This window comes from Haliaeetus leucocephalus, unplaced genomic scaffold (genome assembly GCF_000737465.1).
Source record: "Haliaeetus leucocephalus isolate CR32 unplaced genomic scaffold, Haliaeetus_leucocephalus-4.0 Scaffold228, whole genome shotgun sequence".
NCBI lineage: Eukaryota > Metazoa > Chordata > Aves > Accipitriformes > Accipitridae > Haliaeetus > Haliaeetus leucocephalus.
In genome coordinates, this window is record NW_010972664.1 from 3,637,224 (window position 1) to 3,654,841 (window position 17,618).

At 37.2% G+C, this 17,618-nt stretch overlaps 1 protein-coding gene across 1 annotated transcript in view; it reads right to left on the reverse strand.

Annotated features, from left to right (window-relative positions):
- The window catches only part of ROBO1 (roundabout, axon guidance receptor, homolog 1 (Drosophila)), a 658,904-nt gene that overhangs the window by 79,993 nt on the left and 561,293 nt on the right, over positions 1–17,618 (reverse strand). Inside the window, exons 5-7 of the mRNA XM_010567233.1 lie at positions 5,968–6,088; positions 2,140–2,278; positions 734–861 (exon numbers count right to left, since the gene is read on the reverse strand). Coding sequence (XP_010565535.1) covers positions 734–861; positions 2,140–2,278; positions 5,968–6,088 — 388 coding nt within the window. The remainder of the gene's footprint in view (positions 1–733; positions 862–2,139; positions 2,279–5,967; positions 6,089–17,618) is intronic.

Here is a 17,618-nt window from a genome sequence, read left to right on the forward strand (position 1 = left end):
TCCCACTGAACAGAGAAAAGGACAGAAGGACCATCAGTGCTTAGAAAAAAGCATCAGGATGACATCATTGCCTGTCTGCTAGCCAGGAAAGGAAGAGAGGGATTATCTGAATAGTGAACATCTGGATTGTGTATATAAAGGCAAGGAAGGATTTTTATACATATCAGTTCACTGAGTTCCATTGAATTTTTATCTTACACAGAAACAGTAGTGCTACAATACGCTTTTACAATGAAAAACCAACAGGAATTCCAGTGGTCTGGGTTAGTGTATTAAAAGATACACAAACAGATTTATCATTCACTACCTCTTTACTACATTTAATTGAAAAAATTTGGCAGGTACTTGAACTTATACCTCTTTCTTTTTGAGTTAAAACAATTTTTGCTAACACTGGTTTTCTTCTTTCTGTTAGGGTTTCAGATACAAAGATGGTAAGTGACGTGATTCTGATCACACTGAAGTTCAAAACATATTCAGTTCCTCATTCCAGTACCATAATGAACAAAAAAACCTTACATGTAAAGTGCTTAATTTCTTAAGAATACAACTCAAACCAAAATTATATTTTTGCATTTTCTTTTCACAACACGGCATAGAGTTCCTGCATAAGTCACCACTCTAATAGCTGTGTTTAGACTCAACTAGTCTGTGTATAGCAACTTATAAAGTTGCCATGCAAAAAAATCAGCTTTATTCTAGATTGGAGTATTATGCAAAGAAACATTCTTACCTTGAACTGTTAAAGTTGCTGATGCTTCAGCTTTTCCAACCATATTTTCTGCAACACAAGTATATGAGCCCATATCTCCTGCCATAACCTTCCGGATTTTCAAGGTATGATCATCACGGATTTCGTATCTTTAAATATACATAGTAATAAACAATGAATAGGAATAATAGAACTTTGTACAATTTCTGTAAAGGGTAAAAATACAGTGGGTTTACTCTCAAATATTTTTATTTCTACATTTCCCATAGAAATAAAAATATAGATAAATTGTTATAAATTGATAAGGTAAAAATAAAGTTTTAAAAGCAAAATATACCTAACCATTTGAAAACCTTATTCTGATTTCATTTGCAATGTCAGTCAGTTTTACCGACGTCAGTAGAATTTCACTGGTGTAATACAATCGTAAACCTCTAACGCAGAACGTTTTAATTGTTAGAACTCTTTTAACAAGTAAATCTACTAATAGTTATTATTTTTCCTATAATTTTTCCACCTGAATGAAGGATTTTTTTAAATATGGTTGAAAAGAAAATATTGTTCTCAAGAAGATCAGAATTGCTTGAAAGTCAAGACAAATCACAATTCATCCAATAATTTTTTTTGAAGAACAATGTGGTCTTTTACCATTTCCTCTCCTTTCATCACCTTTTTTCTCTTCTTTGTATAATGCAGTTAATGTGTTTCTCTTTATGGGAAGTCGATTTTTCTCTTAAAAATGCTATAGTTTTTATTAGAGCTATAGACTAGATTAATAGGAAGCTGCATTTGGATGGCCAGGGCCAACTGTTACAGGGTTTCTTCTTTCAATCCCCTCCCCTAATAGGTTTTTAACTCATAATTGAGAATTCAAAGTAAATAAATAAATTATCTATCTATCTATTACAGAATGTATTTCTTTTTAATAAGGTGCTTTACTTTTTGGCATGAATTAGAGCAATGACAGAAAAAAAAAAATTAATCGGAAACTTAGTAACAAACACATGTATAACCAAGGCAGCTTTCTACATTACCAGCCTACATTTTCCATCAATTGCAATTCCAATACATACTTCTTGATGTTGTAATCTAATTTACTATTTGTTATACATTCCCCAAAACTTTTAGTAATTACAAAAGACTCTTCAGGTGAAGAATTAATCTGTATCAGATATTACTGACTGAACTTAGTTCTTTTTTATTGTATTTGTCATGTGTTGTCACAACAAGAGCTTGAGAACAAGCTGTTCTTAAGTTTCAATATAAATTATAACTTCAAACAGAGCTCAGTGGTAATTAGAAATGTCTTATTAGACCAAGCCAGGCCACCTCCGTTCAATAAAAAGAAATGCTAGCTGTCAAATGTTGAATGGCTACATCATATGCCAAGCTAGATGTCATAAAAAAGGCAACTGTATGTACTGCACCTTGCTTTTGGTAATTCCCCATCATCTTTCCTCCATCTTACTGTAGGGACTGGGTCACCTCTTGCCTCACACTTGAACTCTGCACTATCATCCACAGTTACAGCCAAATTACTTGGTCTCTTCACAAAAGATGGTCTCTCTAAAAGGAAAGAAAAGGAAAAAAGGGATTAGTGCAGCAGTTCTGTGCCAGAATTGTGATTTTCCCTGAATTGTGGCTGTTAGAGCAAGGGCAGCAGGTGTGACAAATCTGATGGAGGTGCCTCTGCCACTGCTCCTCTTGCTCCCAGCCCCAGGCAGAAGATCCGTAACCCTGCAGATGGCCAGCACCACGAACCTCAGGACAGGAGGCAGATGCTCCCAACAGTGGCTCAGGATCCAGGCACAGACTTCCTTAGTTCTTATGTATCATTGTCACAGTTAATAGCTAAAGGAAAATGCAACCTACACAGAAAATCTAAATACACATCAATCCTCAGATAGAAGCAGGCTTGCTGCAAGGACCCAGACAAATGACCACTCATCTGCTGCACTGCTTCAAAAAGACGGAAGGCACAAACCAAACATTGTCTCACTGGAGGTTTTGACTCAATGGTGGCTCTAAATTGGAACGCTAAAGTAAGGCCCAGAACAGTATCTCTATGAGGTTGCTTGCAGGTGTCAGCAGCAGCTAGTGTTCAATGCAATTATTTCCAATACTACATTAGAAAGATAACATTTTCTTTCATTAGCACACATAAAATAAAACAAGCCAAAAACCCCTACAATGTCCTCCCTATAATTTTTGTTGATAAATATTGCTGTTATCCCTGACTTACATTATAGGACATGACTCAAGAGTCATCCATGAGATGGCTCACCAGAGTCAAATTAATTGCCACATACTTTTTCTCAGGCTTTCTGAAACAAAACAGGATCTCAGTACAGGCTGTACTATTCTGGCAACCCAGCTACTAGCTGGAAATTTCAGGAAAGGGATCGACACACTTTTCTACCTGTACCTGAGTTCAAAGCTTTAAGGTGCTGGGCTATTCATAGCTTCGTAGCTCTGCAGCAGGCTGGAATGCAGTGAGGTTTGCACACGCACAAGGAAGAAAAGTGTTTTTAACAATTTCTGGGATACCCCAGGAAGGATTACCCATCTAGAAAGGCAGCATCAGATGACAACAGGGTATCCATAAAAGAACAGGGAAGGTTTAACAGGAGAGTGCTTGGCAGGTTCCTTTGCCTAAGGCAGATGACATTTTTGCCTATAAACCTGTGAAAGCTCTGAGGGAGTTGAGAAGGCAGTTGCATGTTTTGACTTGTATGTATTAAAGATAGAAATACCATCTCCCTGGAACCGGAGGAGTCTGAAGCCATTGGCACAATCAGGAAGTGTGAATATCCAAAAATACGGCACCAATTTCTCATAGGAGTACAAAAGCACCAGACAGAAGGATAAAGAGACAATCCTACATTCCTAGTGTCTCACATTTGTGTTTGAAAAAGGTGGTTCCAAATACTACTTTGACTTTGCAGATAAAGAGAGAGAGATTCAGTGTTATAAAACCATAGGCAATGGTTCAAAAAGGACTGAAATGGAAATGTGAACTGAACAAAACCCTATAAAAGAGCTTCCTTTATTCTCGAGGATGTCCAGACCACCTGGACACTAGTGTTGTAGAAAACTTACCTTTGCTTGCAATGCTAGGCAAATAATGTTAGATGAAACAGCAAGTTGATCTTTAAGCTGTCAGTTCTAGCTTGGGTTCATATACAAGAAGTTAGAAATAAAACAGAGACCTACAGACATGAATCTAGATGTGAATTAAAAAATTACAAATATAGACATTCCCCCCCAGCCCCGGCCCCTTTCTTGTAGGTGCAGTAAAAACACAATCTGAATGCAAGAAAAGAACATTCTCAATTAAACTTCAGAGTAAGAATAGTTTGGGGAAGAATATTCCACTTAATTATGGAAGAGAAAAAGGACTGATCTGGTAAGGCCAGGACTGCTGCACAACAACAAAACCCAAAAGAGGCACATTGTTTTTTAGATCAGTTTCCTAAAGGAAGAATAATAGTCTGAGAGCTTTTGTCTGCCCATTCATAACACTCTTATTCAACCACATAAACGGATAAGGGAAACCAGCACTGATTTAAGTATCTTTGTCACACAATTATTTGGTAAATACAAGGAAAGCTTAGCAAGGATCACTTTGAAACTTTCTAATATTACAGTTTCTGGCATGCAATCCTCCCTCTGATCTAAAGCAGAGACCTAAAAGCAAATCTAAATAACCAAACTCCATAAACAGAAGATTTATTTTGAAATATTTTAATATATGAACTCAGCATGTTTCTCATGCTTTTTCACACATATCTAAGGCCTGAGTTGAAAGAATACAGTGTATTAGAGATTTCTAGACACAGACTGATAAGACATTCAAAGCTTTACTGTCCTGTTTGAAAAGAAAACCTCACTAGTTTTCCCAGGCTGAAAATCAGAAATATGTTTGAAGGGAAAATGAGAGGAAGAAACAGGCAAAGACAGACCTCTGTCTGCAATGTATCCCTCTTACAGGTGTTCAGCAAGAGTAATATTTTCCAGCCTGGACTACGTAACAGTCCATACCATGATTCCCTGGTTAGTAGTAGACTAGTGATGAGCAATTAACTGGTACAGTTAACTAGGAGCCCAGTGCCAGGACTTTACTCACGTCACTACAACTTTCTTTCAATTGTAGATTTTGACTGGAAGTTCTAAAAGTCTATTTGACAATAAACTTGCCCCCAAAGTGCTTCAAAGGTGTCTATAAACTAAGAAAAAAACAACCCAAAACAGTATAGTGGATTACAGGAAGTCTTCCTTAGCTTCTAAAAAGTTACACGCTATCTTGCTGGATATTCAGTTTCAACAACTTTAAGATGGCATACAACCTCATTTTGTTATGGAAAACCCTGCTTCAAGCAAAACTCTGAACAGGACTTCAAGCTGCCTGAGTCCTAACTCTAAAAAGCAGTGAAGACTGACAAGACAGATCTTAAATCTGAATTTAAAATAACCCCCCCCCCCGCAAGCTGTGAGGGAAACCAGTGTGTTATGAACCGTGGCTTGGATATTCTCATCCTATGATGATAAAAAAATCTATTCCTTCTGCAGAAACAATGAAGGTGTTACCTCAAGCCTCCCCTACATTAAAGTAACACAGGACACATTTTGAATGAAAACTACTGCTGCATCTACAGTGACCATGAGGCAATTCTCCCATGCTGAAGAAATTCTGAGATTGCACCTGGAGTTACAGCTTCTTTTCTGCAATAGCAACAAAAATGCAAATTTCAGCTAAGCTCAGTTATCTTAAACGAAAATGTATTTTTTGATGCTCAGAGGAACTATCATTAGGATCACTTGAACAAGAAGACCTGTTGTATCTTTACAACACTCAGTATACATCACTATAAATGAAAGGATAATTATTTAGAATAGAAATCTAGAACAATTCTGATTTTCTTCAGCAAGAGGGAAAAAATAAGCCTCTGTTTCTTTGTGATGTTAATTTTTGTTTTGCTATTATTTTACAATACTGATCCAGTCAATGGACACTGGAATTATTTTCAGTTCGAGAACTAAATAAGAAAGTGTCTTCCGATAGCAAGAACAGTCCAAGGTGGATTTGCAAAGCCATTAACTGCCACACGTTTGCTAGAACACAACCATGACAAAAAACATTTTCAACATAAACACTGAAAAGGAAATATATGAGAATGATCCTTAATAAAATGCTTACTAGGAAAAACAGAAGTTGGACATTTTCATTAACACAGTCTTAAAGGAGGAGTTCTTACCTAAAACAGTGAGCTCCGCAACTTCACTTTCACGTTCACCAACCATATTTGTTCCAACACAAACGTATTTGCCAGCATCATTCTTTCTTGTGTACGTGATCATAAGCTTTCCTCCTCTGATCTAGGACAAATCAAGGATAATAAAAAATATTTTTAATATGAACTAGTGATTTAAGAATATTTATTAACTTGAAAAAGGTTTTGTTACAGATAATGAAACAAAACAAGCTATCAGTGAATTTCCAAATCATACAAAAAAGTGAAAAAAATAAAAATTGCTATTAACCTAATTTCCTTCTCGTAAGCAAAAAGCTTGCCTCCTAGTTTTACATCAGTATTTTAAAATCTCTCAGATTTGGACCCCTATTACTCTCTTCTTCATTCTGCATAATGTACTACTGGCTGTTCAACAGCATGTTTAATGCTTGTTGGCCAGAAGGACTACAATTGCTTCCCATGTACTGCTGCAGTTTGATATAATCAGGTGGAGAGTAAAAATTAGCACTAGACATAAATCCCATTTTCACATCAAGTGCTACAATTATTTTTTTCTTGACAAAAAATATGTGTACATTATCCTATCATTGGTCATGCTTGTTATTACTCATGAATTTTATGTTTGTGAAGGAAATGTTTTATCCTTTAGTTCTTCACCTTTAAATAAGTAATTTTAAAGGCTGATAAGCAGCACGGCAGAAGCAATTAAATCCTTACTGGGAAATGAATAACATTCTACTCTTAATTCTGAATTCACTTTTTGGAAGATAATGGAATTCCAATAACCCCCAAATTAGAAAACATATTTCCCCTTTGTGATTCCAAATCTTATTATTTTATATAAAAATATATATTAAATGCATATGAAAATATCTGATCTCCCTTTAAAAGTATTTATTCTCCCATTTGATTGACAAAATGGTTGAACAAGTTTCTAAGTTCACCAAAATGCAGCAGAATTTGTGTAGGCAACTGAATATGTACCGTGTTTACTTTAATATACAAAAACATTACTTAATTAGATTAATTACATTTATAAGTAAGTGAACATACGCTTAGGAGTCCAATCACATATGAAAACCACTGCAGTTCAAGTCATGGCTGGAAGTACACAATAAATAAAAGCCACATATGAAGCTACATGAAAGGGTCTAATGTGGTCAGTGACAAGGAGAAGCGTGTTCTCAATATGAGCTATTTTGCTCAAGTTGCCTGCAGCTAGAAATCTATCCCTGAAAATTTGACATCTTGAGCAGTGTTGGGCTCTTATTATCATTATAAGATGTACGCACACAAAGATGACAGTCACGTTATTGAGATAAATGAACATGCACGTGTAACGTAGATAGTGTTGCATACAAATTTCACTCTGTTGCCTTTGGCACTTGTTGTTTGAGAACAGAAAAGATATGTCCTTTATCATCCAGAAATCTAGTAATGCTGAAATTTCAATGGGGATTTGAGGCATGAAGAATGAAAAAATAAAGGTGACCTGCAAATACACATTTTTCAAGAATCTGTGTGCATTTTTACATTGTTGACTGGCTGAACTGGTAAGTGTGAGAAGAAAATGTAAAATATAACTAGAAGTCTATCTATATTTATTCCTGTTTTACATCTCCCTAAATCACAGAAAGCTATTTATTTCCAATTAATCTATGCACAGGATTTTAAAAGAACAAGTTTAGAAAGACTTCCACATGCATTTTGGGTATTTGTATATCCAGATACATATGTAGAAATACATACTTCTCATGTATATCAATCTTGAATGCACTGGATTTAACAAAGAAATACATTTACATATCACAAGAATTTACCAACTCAGCTAATGATTTCAAACCCATGAAAACTAAAAGCAGTGATTTTCACATGTCTTAAGAGCTTAAGTCCTACTGATGTTCAGCAGCATTTGTGCTCCTCTGTGATTTTAGCTCTCCAGAAAATCCCAATCAAGCCCATTACAATATGACACAGCTGTGTATTTTGTACTAACTGTAACACCTAGCAAGAACTATCCTAGGAATTTCTTCTAGGAATCACCACAAGACTCTCTTAAAAGCATAGATGGAGGAAAGCATTAAAGCAGAAACATTTGAACAACTAAAAAAACACTGAAAGCTGCTTTTCTTCCAAGTTATTTGAGATTTACATAAGAGAAAACATTCCCTCATGGATGTTGAGGCAGACTTCCAAAGATGTCACAAGCCTACTAAAGGAAGCTGTGCTTCCAAGATGGAATTCTGAACACATTTGATTTATTTTTCCCAGGGGTTTTCCTTTGTTGATCTGTTTGTTTGTCTTCCTTAAAACAGAAGAAGGGTTTAGAACTTTAGCTGCAATCATGGCTATGCTACATTAAATTGTGATGAATTACACAGTTAAAATAAAAAGCACCACAAGTGTATGTGGAATTACATGTCTGTAACTAGAGCATTCACAGATGGCTAGAAGAAAGCGTACTTCCACTGTTGGTCACTACCCAAGCTTTCCATTAAATCTGAACAAATAGGTACCCACCATCTCAGTAATATTGATCAAGCCCTCGTATTCATTAACAAGACACTGTAAATCAAATCTCTAGCTATGACAAATTTATGTTCTCTACATTCAATGTTTGCCACTTGTTCTCTCAATAGGGAATCCTAGAAATATGGACTGTAGACCAATGGCTTTTAGAACAATGAACTACATGCACGTGAATTTTTGTAGGAACACAGAAAGAATCACTGCTACATTTCTTTGTGTTACTATCTTCATATCCAGTAAGTCCAGTACTGTAAATTCCTATTTAGTATTTAGAGAAGTAAAGAGCCAAACCACCTTTGGGGGCAATACCTGAAATCCTGCAAATTAGAACTACTCATAGTCTGTGGATACTTAACAGTTAATCAAGGAGTTTTAATTTGAGTGCTTTGGCTCTTCTCATATTTGTGCCTCTGCCCCAGAATACACCAGCTGGACTTTGTAGAGGCAAATGATATAATGGCTTGAAAAAGTGACAGGCAGTGTAATATTTCATCCCAAAACTTCAGAAGAGTTGTTACCTACTGTATTTAATACAAAGAGAAGTCCTTTCTTCCTAATAAACAAGATACAGCAAACAGTTTGATTCCATTACCCTGGTAGGTACTGCAAAACATGGGAAAAGAATTGCTTTGCTAACTGCCACAGCTTTAAGTCCAATTTTGAAAAGATGGAAGTAAGTATCATGTTTCATTTATACAGAAATCATGCCAAGGCACATTTTGATGCTTCACGCCTTTTCAGGATTTTGTTCTGTTCTGTACCTACCAGCAAATTTATCAGGGCTGTGCAAGTAGAGAATACAAGAATAGCACTGAATACTGATGGCAGAAAAAGATTGTGATCAGCGGTTCACAGATGATCTTCAGTTGCCTGTAACACGTATGGATTGTTGTATGTAGGTTAAGAGAATATATGATAGCATGGTGACTTACAAAGACTTATTGACACCTATTTTCTATGACCTACCTGCCTGACCATATTTTCCTCCTCATGAGTAAATTGTTCATTCAAGCAAGTCCACTTAATTTATTTCTTTAAACAATAGTTGGAGATGTTTGTACAGAAAACTGTAGGCACCCACAGAGTTAACTATGTCCAGAATTGCAAATTATGACCACCCAGCAGCAAAAAATCATATACAAATAATGAATCAACTTGGTCAGCCAATAAATCAAATCCATAAAAACTTACCCAAGGGTTCTACAACATACCACCAAGTATTCAGTATAGCTGTGCACATATATACACTTAGTCTAAGACCTATGCGTGTTGTGTATGCGTGTGTAAATTTCCGTATGTATAAATCCATACCCATCTGTCTGTGTTAAGAAATAGTGTTTTATATGTGGGTGATTAATTTACTTTTCACATAAATGTGCTATGAGATCTGAGAAAGAATGAAGCCATGAGCGAAATGCTTGGGAAATCCATATATAAAGGTGACTGGCATTTTTTTTACCTTTCTTTTAGCTCCTAGCTTCATTCTATTTAATAAATGAAATTCTAAAAAAAAAAAAAAAAAAAAAAATTAAAAAATATTGAATTTAAAAAATAAATTTCATTAGTAAATTCAAATAATTCTAAAGTAAACTTAAACCCATTAGAAAATGAAATGTAGACTGCAGAGTGAAATACTGACGTCTGTTTGTATAGCCACGGTTTCTGCATATGTAGTATCAGAAATTTCACATATTTCAGTCTTCTACAGTACAGCATACATAATATCACATTTTATTTAAATGATATGTGACGGGCATGTGATATTAACCTGTCAGACATGGTCTTTACTTTAAAAATGTACCATCTAATTATAAATGACAACAGAACAGTTAAAGAACAAGGTGAGTACAGGCAATTTTAATTAATATTGTCACCAATGCTAGATACAAGTAAAACAGAGCTTTTATTTCTTAGTTAGGAAATACAGAGTTTGCCCATTTCCCTCTATGCAGTCTACCATCCCAAAACAGACTAGTATATCCATATTACGACTTATCATTGCAGCATAGACTGTAAGGCATGGAATGTCAGCAATAGAAGACACCATTGTAGTTTTAACGAAGTTGAGTAAAAAAAGAGTATAAATTAATACCTATCTTAAATTTGTATTTAAAAATGTGTATCTTGTTCCAAGCTTTGTGAATCCCATGTATTATTCCCTACCTATTATAGCATGCTTACATATCAGACCCTAGACATCAAAACATGTTTGGAATATGTCTTCAACAATGATTAAAGTTTGTTCTTGTTCAACTTCAAAGTTCAGACAGAGGAGTCTGTCCTGCTTTCGGTTCCATTCTCTGGGACCCCAGGAAGGTATGTGCTGCCTCCTCCAGATCAAACACCCAAAAAATTCTATTTGAAAGAAGTTTAAAACATACTTTCAAGTGGTCTTTCTGTGCCATAAATCTGTCATGACAAAGTGCAAGTCAATTGTTCCCCCCTACCATACAGACCAACAAAACAGTCTTGCAATGATGACAGGCCTGAAGGTAGAATCTATAAAGGATGGTGCAAAATGCATAGGAAGACAGCTTTACTTAAAAAGAAAGAGCATTTAAGGTAGTTAAAATGATAATAGGTTCAAGCTGCTGCTTCTGGCACCCCTGCCAATCCAGCCAGGATACATCAGAGCCAGAATCGGATTCAAATCTGCTCATGAGACTGCCTTCCCCTCTTTTATGGCCTCATTATTAATGGCTGTATCTACAAGAAGATGGATATCTACAAAGGCTTAAGGGTTATCTGTGTCCTGAATTGTTTAGTGACTTCAGAGGCAGCTGAGGGTTATTCGGCCCTTGGCATTATTACAAGACATCAAATATCAGAATTACCATATGCGTTTGATACTTCACCCAACTAACAAGATCATGGAAACAGCCAAAATATATGCAGAATCTCATAAATCAACTTCAGAAAAGAAAAATCCATACCTCAGCATATACAATTTTCAGAAGTTTAAAATTGTAACAATCCCAAACTTACTTTCTACAAACATTTGGCTTTTGTTAATCACAAAGGAAGATTTAATTCAAAATAGGCCGTATTGGCTCACATTAATCAGAACTAATTTCTGAACAGACAGCTATGTTTATATGAAAATATTTGACCAGTATAATACTTTCCTGAAACGTTTTCACAGCTATAGTACAAAACATTTACTATGTAACACTTCCTTCCTTATTATAAACTAAGATTAAAATCCTCCTACAACAAAAGCATGTTACAACTACCTTCACAGCCTTAAATCTGCTCTGCCAAGAACCTCCCCCCTGCGCCCCCCCAAAAGTAGCAAACACTTGCCTCAGAAACTGTTTTTCACAATGGTATTTACTGAGTACTGGAAACACACTAAACTTAACTAATGGGCAACACATAAGCACATCCTATGGGTCAGTGAAAAATATATGGAACTAACCAATCCTTCTGCAAGACCCCAAGAAAGCCCAACTGAGTCCAACATGGGAATGATGTTGTTTGTAATGACAACTACGATATTTCTGTATAACTGTATATTTAACCTCATGCAGGAATCTCCCCTGGATGCACTGGTGCATATGTAGCTTTCACTGTATTCAATGACTGAAATCAGAAATAAAAATGAACTTGAACTGAACTCGGTGTCTGGTATGTCTTCATTTCTCTCCCCTTAAGCAAGTCAGATGATTTGAAGTATCTGTTACGCAGGAATTTTCTTTTAAGCATCACCACCACTGTGTTATTTACACACCTCCAAGGATAAAACCCCAGACCAGCTGGGGTTAATTTGCCACACAAAATATCTCAGTTTTTAATTATGTTACTTAAGTATCACAAATGTAATATGGAAAAATAATCCTAACAAAATTCAAATTTTAAAACATATTAAAAATTCCTACCTGGTAGCCATGAAAGAAACAACATAGGCCAAATCTACAGAGGGATTTAGCAGCCTGTTTCCCACTGAGAGTGCCTACACTGCAAAAGACAGACGCAAGGCCACTCTGCGGGGCTGGGGCGGCTTCAGACTGGCTCTCCAGGGACCACAAGGGCCCATTTACCAACCAGACCAGGCCAGACCCTGCAGTGACTCTGCATCCTGCAGAGTACACCTAAACCCCACAGGCAGCACTGGGCGGGGGGTGGAGGGGCAAGGAGTACCACCACCATGCCATTTCAGAGTGGTATGGACTCTGCTGCTGATTTCAAGGGGATTTCAGTTCCTAACTGTCATTGTAGGTATTGACGGACATTGTCTTACTTTTTTAAGCTTGGAGTTAATGTTGGAAGAACAATGACATGGATTCAAGACAACTCGGTATCATGGTGTGTAGTTCATCGATAGGAAATTTCCTACTTTCCCCTAAGGAAAGAGGAGCTGTGCAGAGCACAAGTCTCCAACAGCGGAGTCTTAACTTTCAACTTCAAAGCTTAGAAGCATGGGTAGATAAAACTTCACTAAGACTTGTAATCTGATGAAAGACGTTTCTCAGAGTGCAGATCTCTCACAGCCATTGTGCCAAAATATGGGATTTTGCAAGGTCTTGATATAGGGTCTTATAAAGGGAACTGTTCTGACAGGACTCAAGTTACCAAAGAGCCTTGAAACAGATGTTCATATTGCCTTTTACAATAAGCTCCCACAAGAGAAAGGAAAGACCTTTAACATACAAAACCAAGGTACTCAAAAGTACAATCGTGAAACAACAACAACAACAAAATCATCACGGTCTAAGAGAGAATAGAAGTAAAAAAGAATTACTCAAAATTTTTCTCTTGGCATGGGTCTGTGCAGCAGGTCATTATTTTCAGCTTTGGCTTTAGTCATTCAGTGACCTGAGATGCAGCAGATTTGGCTCAGACTCCCACTTGCCTTGAGGAGAGGGCACATCCCCTCTAAGACTGGCTGCCCACTGCTGGCTTCTCACTGAAGGGAATGCGAATTACAGGCTCCCGGATCCCTCCTGTGACCATCATACTTCCTGCGCTCGATTGCCTGTGAAAGCTTTCCTCCCTGGAGCTGGCACAGTAGCTTCCTGAGGGAAGAAGGAATTTCTGTCCTCCTCTGAGGGTAAACCTGAGCCCTTTATGGCACAGAATACAAACCGAGAACCAAACTAAGCAAATAAAATTTGTCACAGGTGGAAAAAATGCAGCGGATTCTTTCATACATTTCCAAGCTGGTATTTTGACAGTTTTAAATTTTGAGACAGATTTGATTTCTCATTCAAAACATTTTCCTTCAAAACTCTATAATCAAGTTTACTGCCCAAGAAGTGTTGGCCCTACCAATGAAACATGACAAATACACAAATATTTTGCAAAATGTAACCTTGAAAAAATATAAAATGTTTTCTAACAGAAGTAAAAAAATACTGATTCTCTGACTTTTGACCAAGATGACATGTCATGGAAATGAGACCATGCTTCAAAAAAAGCATATAAACCTGGGTTAAGTTTCTACTGCATTTATCTCTGACTGAGCCTAAGCTTAGCAGAACTCTAACTTTTATACTAAGGCTATGCTGGACATACAAAGTTGTGAAAACATTAAACCTTTTACACCATTTGTGTCACAATGCCAAAAAAAGGAACACCTGGACCACTTTGTTCATTTTTCATGAATAATTAAACACAAAAGGCATATATTAATCTGCCACATTTCACTCTTCCATCACTGATCACTGCAGCTCTTGTGACTGCAGCACATGCAAATCATAAATCACAAATCTCCTTGTATTTTTTGTGGTCTGCACACAAGCTGAGGTAAAAACCTGCAGTCATAGGTAACCACAAGCAAATCTGACTGTAACTTTCATTTTTATTGAAGGAACACTGAAAAGCCACTGGGCGAGGCATTACAGCTACAGATAAGGTCCCTGCTTGGAAGATGCTAAAATTTAAACTTACAAGGTATAAGGAGGAGAATGTATGCAGAGAGGTAAAGATCAAATCCCCCAGTTTCCCCAGCTCACACGGCAGCCCAGCACCACTGTTTTTGTTTTTGTGCTCAACTTTAGATCCTCCAGAGAGACTCAACAGGCTGTGAGTGACCTGCAGATCTTGGTCCATTCACAAATTTTCAGCCCTCTGTTGCCACAGGGGACTATGCAATATAAGCTGATCTTTAGCAATGGACAGTGAATCCAGGAGCTACTTGGAGTTTCTGTTACTCTTAAAATAAGCCAGCGCAGGTTGCAATCAAGCAGAACAAAGCGTACACTGTTCCCATTCTCTATGTGCATTGGGATCATTGTTCCCTGATGCTCCCACATTTCCCATTGCCATCCTCTAACTACGATACCCTCTGAGAGCTGTTGTTTGTGGGCTACTGCTAGGCTTGCCACTGAGAAATCCGGCTCCAGCGTCAGCAAGAACAGGTTGCCTACCAGTTCTGCTCTTCCCACTCAGCCCTTGCCTTTGGAGCAGCGAACCGCTTATGGCTCAGTGTGTAACTGGAAGTGGTTACAGTGTGAATAGTCAAGGAGAATGAAGAGACTGAAGCCTGAAGAATGGTGCCTCTTCCCTTGCCTCGCCTGCTCGCGGTTGGGCACTGCCCAAGCTATTCAGGAGGACTCTGGAGCCCTGCTGGGATAATTGCTTCCTTTGCTGCAGTTTCTTGCTATTCCTCTCAGCTGCCATGGTGGGTTTAAACACCTGGCACAATTTTTGTTGTTGTTAAAAGGGTATTGTAAACTGCACCAATGGAAAAGGTGGAGGAAAAAAAAAAGTGGCTGGAAGGGGAGAGAAACTGTTCTGGACACTGGAAATATCACTGCTCCAGTTTTTCCATTTGTATTTACAAAGCAAAGTAAACTACGATAGAGCTGGCCAAGTTCTGCATGGAAATCAGGGTCTCCTGTTTGTGGCAGTTTGCTATTGGTGGAATGGGCTTGTAAAAATAGCAAAGAAACTGAAATTACTCAGCACTTTCATTTTCCCAGTTTTTCTTGTGGCTGCCTGCATGCCTTTTTTTAAACTAGTACTATACTAACATAAATAAGAAGCTTTGATGTCTTCTGTGTGAGCTGTGTAAAAACACATAATGAATAGGAAGTGATCTTTGCAGAAAATGAGGAGCGTTACCTGATCAGATTTCAGTTCCTTCGGTATGAATTACTTTTTTTATGACAGCAACAGGAAGTTAAAAACTGCAATTGCATTCCCATAGTAAACTCTTCTCCCTAAAAACACAGAAACAGCCACACTATGCTTCCAAAACAGATACAAACCCAAATGTTCAGTCTGAAGTAAACACTTAACTTCTAAAGACATTACTGTTTCTTTGCCAGCTACCTAGCATGACAAACAGAAGAGAAGATATACTTTCACATTTAAAAGACTCATCTACTTAACATTCTGGCCAAATTTTTCAAAAGCAGATGGCAAAAGTTAGGAGGCCTTGGGTGCTGGGTAAGCTAAGGGGTAGTCAACACTTCTGACTATGAGATGGACATATTGACATGTCCAGGTAGTTTAGTTTGCAATTCCACTTTCAAAATCTGGTCCTGAATGCAGGTCACCAAAAGGTGCTGCATGTCTGTAGCCCATAGCATGCCATCCACTGAATGCCACCCTGACCTACTGGGGACCATTTACAAATGGGACAAATAAGAGCTGCCCTCAGCTGGAGCCCCACACCAAGGTTTGAACTCGCCACTCCTGAGACACTCTATGACTCCAATCAGGATCCCAAATACATAAAAATATTTCTAGCAGAAATATTTATGACTGGCATTTCTCTGTGTTACTCCCATTACTGCAAATTTTTCCCTTCCTGACTTCCTTCCCATGCCTTCCCTCAAGGAAAGGCAATGAAAATGATGCAAAAACACACACTAAAGAATGCTGGGGAAGTTGATGTATGTGAACAGGCATGGAAGGTGGCAAAGGACTGTCTTGACAGTACCTATGAAAAAAAAAACCCAACCCTTATCAATAAGCTTCCTTAGTCTTCTTGCCTTCTTTTCCAACACAAAAAAACATTAACAGGATCAACTACTACTGCAATACGTACACAAATTTCAGTAGGTCACATCAGTACTCTGATGTCTGCACCAAGGTAAAACCTTACAGAAAATTTTGTTAACAGTAAAGTTCACCCTCATTTATCTTAGAGGACATGTTTGTTCCAATGTAGATCCACTGGTTTTGCTTACTGATGTCCAGAAAAGGTAAAGAAATGATACTTGCTACCATTGCAAATTCATTTTTAATGGAAGACTAGTAACATGGTTTTCAAACCTTGAATAAACATTCAGAAATTATGGGGGAAAGTTCTAAAAACCCTCAAGTATGGTAAGCATAAAACCAGAATAGTCAGCTGAACTAAGACTTCATCAACTATGCATTATACTTGGCATTACACTACTAGGGATTATACTTTGTATACTTCATACAAACTTTTTCTTAGACAGCCATATTGTTGACTTTTTTTGAAGAAAAAAGAAAGCCAAATTTTACTGAAAATGGAAGTCAGTCATGACCAGAAAAGTAATGATATTAGAGAATGTTTGATATAGAGGGAAAAAAAGTATTCAGATGATTCTCTTCACCTTTCAAATAGTTCCATGTGTTACTACACATTTGACAAAAGTGCCGTAAAATCTTAAAAAGTTTTGTCCTTTAATGAGATCCTCTTTCAGTGGATTGCAATGAAATGCTACATGTTTCCCCCGGACCTAAAGTTGGGCAAGAAATGTTTGGTAGAATATAATATGAATATTTCTACTGTATTTCAGAAAAATGCTTAAATATCCTTACATTTCTGAATACAGAAATTCTGGAAAATCCTATTAGATTCAAACTTTTGTTCAAGACCTGTAAGAACTAAAGCATAAATGCTGCACTATAGATATTATTACTGACACTTTCAAACATGCCTGCAAAGAACATCTGATATGCAGGCCATTCTACACATAGAATATTAAAATGTTGCCTTTAATAACTTGTTAGAGTTTGATCTAGGCTCATTCTGCTCACACAGCAAGCTACTTTCATAGTGGGATTGCGTGGAAATATACCACAAAGGTATGAGCTTATGATCCTAATGGTAACTTTTCAAAATGTGCTTAGGAGAAATTCACTTTGAAGCGGAGGACTGGGCCTCTGCTGAGCCTGACATACTTGTAGCCCAAAGCAGCAAC